The 6,211-nt window shown below is 53.4% G+C and overlaps 3 protein-coding genes across 3 annotated transcripts; 1 reads left to right on the top strand and 2 right to left on the bottom strand.

The window, feature by feature from the left end:
* PG997_002963 (Carboxypeptidase Y A) lies at positions 1-1,684 on the bottom strand (the record flags this gene model as incomplete). The annotated part of the gene is made up of 2 exons (XM_066807278.1): positions 1-1,149; positions 1,226-1,684. 2 exons carry the CDS (start codon positions 1,682-1,684, stop codon positions 1-3), a joined length of 1,608 nt encoding a protein of 535 aa, XP_066670896.1.
* Positions 1,685-2,983: 1,299 nt separating this feature from the next.
* PG997_002962 (uncharacterized protein) lies at positions 2,984-3,916 on the top strand (the record flags this gene model as incomplete). Its single annotated transcript, XM_066807277.1, has 1 exon — positions 2,984-3,916. One exon carries the CDS (start codon positions 2,984-2,986, stop codon positions 3,914-3,916), a length of 933 nt encoding a protein of 310 aa, XP_066670895.1.
* Positions 3,917-4,283: 367 nt separating this feature from the next.
* PG997_002961 (40S ribosomal protein uS13) lies at positions 4,284-4,998 on the bottom strand (the record flags this gene model as incomplete). Its single annotated transcript, XM_066807276.1, has 3 exons — positions 4,284-4,584; positions 4,654-4,784; positions 4,960-4,998. 3 exons carry the CDS (start codon positions 4,996-4,998, stop codon positions 4,284-4,286), a joined length of 471 nt encoding a protein of 156 aa, XP_066670894.1.
* Between the last annotated feature and the right edge of the window lie 1,213 nt (positions 4,999-6,211).

Genomic DNA, 6,211 nt, shown 5'->3' with positions numbered 1-6,211 from the left:
TTAAGCCTTCCACTCACCACCGATCCATCGGTTGAAGAAATCCAGAGATCCCTTGGGCTGGTTGAAAGGCACCATGTGGCCAGCTTCATAGATGCGCATGAAGGTGAAGTTGCCGCTGGTCTTGACCTGGCCGTAGGCCTTGTCATCAACAGTAAGATCGGTCATCTTGGCAGAGTTGAAGTCCTTCTTGCCGTTCCAGACAAGTGCCTCGCTCCAAGCCTTGTTGCCGAGCCAGTTGCAGATGTAATCGGCATCACCGGCGTAGATGAGGACAGGGATTTGCTTGAGCAGATCCGGGACAAGGAGGTGGAATGGCTTGGACCAATCACCGTTGAACAGGAAGTTGCGGTTGAGCTCGCTGTTGCAGCTCTCGTAGCCAGTAACCTCGGCACCGAGCGCCTTCATGACCTCGGGCTGGTTCAAGTACTGGGCGATCCACGCAGATTGGCTGTAGCAAAGGTTCTCGGGGTCCTTGCACTTCTCACGGATATCGTACACGTTGTAGCCAGAGCGCTGGAAGGGACCAATCAGGGCGTTGTTACAGTAGATGGCACTGGGAACGCAGTTCCAGACGCTCTGGGAGTCGTAGCAGCCCTGGATAAGAGACTGGCATCTGGGCAGAGCGTTGTCCATGGACTGGCACTCGCTCTCCTCGAGGATAGGACCGTAATGGCTGCCATCGTCACCACATGCCATGGGACGGTACTCGGCATACTGAGTCTTGGGGTCTGTCAAGCCGTTGCCGATGGCAATGCTCTTCAGGTTGATGTTACGGTTCTTGTGGGACAGGATCTCGGAGGCGAAAACGGGAATGTAGTGGCCAGCGTACGATTCACCAGTGATGTGGAATGGCTGCTCGGCGTATTCGGGGAAGTTGTGGAAGAAGAGGGTCAGGAGGGCGTAGATGTCCTTGCTAGCAGCGACAGTGCTGGAAACGGAACCGCCACTGTACGAGTAGCCAGTGTTGACGGGCTGGTCGATGAAGATGACCGAGGCGTTGCTGTTCCACGAGTAGTCGTTGTACACCAGCTTGAGCTTGGAGTCGACGCTGGAGGGGCCGAGCTCCATGAAGAGACCCATCATGGAGGAGCAACCGGGGCCACCGTTCAGCCAGAGGACGACGGGGTCGTTCTTGGGATCGTTTCGGGACTCGAAGAACCCTGTTTGGCAACCACGGGTTAGTAAACTGCCAGAGCGTAGGGCATCATCAGAAAGAGAGGCTTACAGTAGAACAAGTGCTTGTCGTTGGCCTCGTCATCAAGGTATCCACTGTACTGCTTGACCTTGTCGACGCCGAGGACGAAGGGTCGACCTTCTTGGCGCGGAGGTTGTAGGCCTCGAGACTGCCATCAATCTTGCGCTGGTTGACGCCGTCTCTGTCGACCCACATGCTCTGGATGTCAGCGCCCTTCACGACGTGATCCCACTCGCTGTCAGGCTTGCGCTTGTGAGGCTTGGGCTTCTGCTGGGCGATCATGTCCTGGGCCTTGTCCATGAAGCCCGGAACCAGCAGACTCAGCTCATCCCAAAGGCCCTTGGCCTCGGTGGGAATCTGGAGGACATCGTCGACGACGTTGTGAATGGCGTCCTCGATGCCTCCGAGGACTTGCTGCTCCTGGGCAGCTACCGACGAGATTGCCGCTGACGAGGCAAGCACGGCGGCTAAGGTCTTGGAGAACCCCATGTTGGCCGCGCGACGTAGTGAAATGGGGGAGGCAAACGGGGTCTTTCTTGGATAGTGATAAAGACGATGGATGGATTGATGGATAGTTGTAAGACGGAAGTACCAGACGAGATGGATGGGATTGGGAATGCGGGTTTTATCAATGAATGCTTGACTAAGTTGCGTGGGTTGCGCGTTTCGGAGGGAGGGTGCTTGAGCTCCTGCCTTAGCTCTAGTGTCTAGGTTCCTGGAGATAAGCCCAGGAGATGGATCTTGTGACAACAGCCAAGACCCGTACTACGGGGGCGGATCACAAATCCGGAGAGTCGCCCAGCTGCTTCCCATCTACCGATCATTGGCCCATAGAAGGCAGCAGCAGCGTTTGACGAATCCGCATCGAAATATTCTCAACTGGATCAGGCATCTGGAGTACTTCATATAGTAAAAATGCATATATTGAATATATCTAGGTAACTACAGAGCTATGAAGGTAGCACTATGCCAACCCAAAGCCTCTTGAAAGCGAAAGCTAGGGGAACTCGCTCAAGTGCTCGCATGATGTAGGTAGGTACAATAAGCCAGGTACACTCAAGGATCTGCACCCAACAAGCCCAGCCGGTGCCAGCCACAACACCCAGCTTTCTTGCCCGTCTGCCTCGTCACCTGTCCAACGTGGCTAGCGGTTCGGTCCCACCAATAGTTCAGAGTCGTGCCCTCTTACGTTTCACTTCTGGTACGGGATGCACCCGGCTCCAGGCCATGTCATCATCATTCGTTTCGGTAGCAACCCCCAATCGCGCGAGGGATCGGTCAAGGGGCAGATACCAACAACAATAAAAGGGTCGCGTTCGTCCCTGCATCCTGGCCAAGGGGGCCTAGAAGCTAGCACGAGTCGAATAGCCCCTTCTTCAGCTAAACGAACCCATCGCTATCTCACGAATCAAACAAAACAATCGTTCAACCCGATTTGACAGAAATGATCGACCTGGGGAGGTCTGGGACTTGCAGTCAGCTGTCAGTAAGTACCTTGATGGCCAGCCAAGTCGGGAGTCCGAGGTAAAGTCCGTAAGAGTCAAGCCACTGTGGCTGTGCCAGCTGACCCGCAATGAGGTATGCTGCCTTGAATAAAAATATGTGAAGTGAACAACCCAAAGTCTAGTGCCTCGCCGATAGACCCCTCCATACCAACCTGCCCCTCCATTCAAAACACAGATATCCTATCATTATCTGCAACCCAGGCAGGAAAAAAAGACAGAGAGAGAGCGACACTCTGTCAGCCAGCACGAAACAAACAGTACAACCACCACCACAACAGCAACCATGTCGCGCCAAATAAATCAGCCCAGCAACCAGATCAAGCTCACCAACGTGAGCCTGGTGCGCCTGAAGAAGGGCAAGAAGCGCTTCGAGATCGCATGCTACAAGAACAAGGTCCTCGAGTGGCGCCAGGGCATCGAGACGGACCTGGATGAGGTGCTGCAGATCCCCAACGTGTTCCTCAACGTGTCCAAGGGGCAGACGGCCCCCAAGGAGGACCTGGCCAAGGCCTTTGGCAAAGACAAGCCCGTCGACGACATCATCCTCGAGATCCTCAACAAGGGCGAGCTGCAGGTGGGCGAGAAGGAGCGCGCCGCGCAGCTAGACCGCGTCCACACCGAAGTCATCAGCATCGTGGCCAGCAAGCTCGTCGACCCCCGCACCAAGCGGGTCTACACGACAGGCATGATCGACAAGGCCCTCGACATGCTCAGCTCGCAGGCGCACCAGGGGGCCGGCGATAAGAGCGCAACGGCCAGCGGGACGGGCACCCCGGCGACCGGGGAAGACGCCGAGGCGAAACCGAGAGCCAAGGAGCACGTGTGGACCGGCGTCGTCACAACCAAGAGCGCAAAGAGTCAAGCTCTCGAAGCCATGAAGGCCCTTATTGCGAACCAGCCCATTCCTGTTTCGAGGGCTCGCATGCGACTCAGAATCACATGTTCCACGACCGTGTTACAACAAGCTATCAAGGCGCCGAAGACGACAGAGGCCGCAGATGGGGAGCAGAAGGCGGCACCAGGGACAGTCAAGGATAAGATTTTGGGCTACGTCGAGCAGGTCGAGTCTCAAGACGTGATGGGGTCAGAGTGGGAAGTAGTCGGCTTCGTCGAGCCAGGTGCCTTCAAGGCTCTCTCAGACTTCTTGGGCAGCGAGACGAGAGGACAAGGGCGAGTCGAGGTGTTGGACATGGCAGTAACTCACGAGGACGACTAGAGCTGAATCCCTTTGCGGTAGACATATAGCATAGCTCGGCGTTGATGACTTCATGGCACACACTATTTGATCTTAACGAATTTATTTGGCATAGGGCATAGATACCACCATCCAGTTTCATCAATTATCAACGTCACAAACGTGCATCGTTATCATGGCTTTTGGGAAGACGATGTCTCTTAATTTTTTTAGAGTACATCCATCACTGACCGAACCCTTTCCGTAAAGCAAAGTCGCATGAATTCATGACCATACGACACCAATGATGCACGTGTAATTTCAGTCCAGCCTTCACGCCAATATTCCCATCGCAATGAATGACCAGAGACCATGAAACCACCCTTTTTGCCATAGCATTCGTAACCGTTTAACCACCCTTCTTCTTGGAGACACCGACAGTCCGGCCGCGACGACCAGTCGTCTTGGTGTGCTGACCACGGACACGGAGACCCCAGTAGTGACGGAGACCACGGTGAGCGCGGATCTTCTTGAGGCGCTCGAGATCGTCACGGAGCTTGGAGTCGACACCGTTGGCGAGGACCTGAGAGTCCTTGCCGTCAACGATATCGCGCTGTCTGTTGAGGAACCAGGTGGGGATCTTGTACTGGGTAGGGTTCTGGATGATGGTGACGATACGCTCGAGCTCTTCGGAGGTGAGCTCACCGGCGCTGTTAAATTGTATTAGTCCCTGCATTTCCTATATCCCACTGCTGTCGGCTGGATGGACTTGTTCGTACCGCTTGTTCAGATCGACATCGGCCTTCTTGCAGACCAAATTGGAGTAACGACGACCGACACCCTTGATGCGGGTGAGGGCGTACATTACCTTCTCTTCACCCTTGACATTGGTGTTGAGGAGACGCAAGATCTGTGGGTGTTGCTGTTAGCCAATCCACTTCTTCCATGATATCTTGCCGTGATCGACCGCGTAAAGTGATTGGAATGGGTGTCGAGGCAAAAAGTTCCATCGGGCGTCGCCAGCGCGCAGGCCGCGGCGCTGATGGGAAACCGATTGCGGGCAATTGACTGGAGGCTAGACTTACGAACTGGAAGTTCGTCTTCTCTCCCGAGACGAGCGACATGATGGGCAACTGTTGGTGGTGAGTTGCCTTTGATTCTTGACTGTCGAGAGAATCACAAGTCACAGAAAAGGTGTGTTAAAATCCGGACTGGGTCTAATTTTCGCAATTGCAGAAAGTGTGGTGCGCTGCCCCGGCCCCGGAAAAACCCTTCGCATTTTTTGTGCGCCAAAAGCTGGGTGGGGGCCGCGGCTAGTGGGACCCTCCTAAAACTTTGCTAGGGTCGACTACTAAACAGCTCTGGCACCACCTGCAAACTTCTCCAACTGCAGTTCCAGGCAGAGCTTCGACTCCCTTCAACATTTATTCCAAAGATCACGGGTTGATGATTCATGGATCAGCTTGATCCAGGAACCCGTTCCCTCACCACAATATGGGTGAGGTATTTCAATGCTGGGTGGTAGGTATGCAATTGCTTCCAAAGCAGGTTTATCAGGCCAGTTTGGTCTATGTCAGACATCCAGCATATCGGAACACCTGGTTGGACAATCAATGAACTCGGATGCCGGCTTCCAGTTGGCTGGATCAGCCTATGCCTCCCTTTTTTTCTATTCTTCCTTATTCAACAGTACCCCTTTCAAGAAAGTTCTTGACAAGCCCAGCATCCTGGGCGGCCTATGATGAAAGAAATCAAAACTCTCGATCAGATTATATTCTATGTGAGCTATTCATACACTGAAAATTCTGAGGCCTGTTCAACTTGTCGAACCTTTTGCAACCACATAGCCAGCTTAATCGTAAATCCATACATCTCAGTAATCACATTGTCTCAACAGTCTTCCTGCTTGGCCCCGTCCACTCATCCAACTTGTTCTTGCCTGTACGTAATCAGATGTCTGATGGCGAACACACAGTACAGAGACGTTGCCATGGCAGATGACGAAGAATGCTGTATGAGATACGTTCCGCTAATGGCTTGACGGCGTCCAGCGTCTCTCACTCGCCATTATGGTAGCGCTATTGGTGGTATGATAGCCGGAATGACACTTGCTTATACAACCTCATTAGTAGGGTGAACATTTGGATAGGTATCCAGTTATTTTATCGATTCAAGTGGCAGTCAGTGTCATGATAAACCTGGCATCGAACTGTAAGGAGGCGCAAAATAGTCCAACAGAGGGAAACAACCGGTAGCAACACTTCGCAGCCTAACACTCCCAAAATGGCATATGGGCACCACGATGATTGCATGAAATAGCTGCTGCCAGTTATGCCA

Source organism: Apiospora hydei (assembly GCF_038363865.1).
Source record: "Apiospora hydei strain CBS 114990 chromosome Unknown utg000004l_segment0_segment0, whole genome shotgun sequence".
Taxonomy (NCBI): Eukaryota; Fungi; Ascomycota; class Sordariomycetes; order Amphisphaeriales; family Apiosporaceae; genus Apiospora; species Apiospora hydei.
Note: the sequence above shows the minus strand (reverse complement) of the source record. Positions and strands in the feature narration are given on the sequence as shown.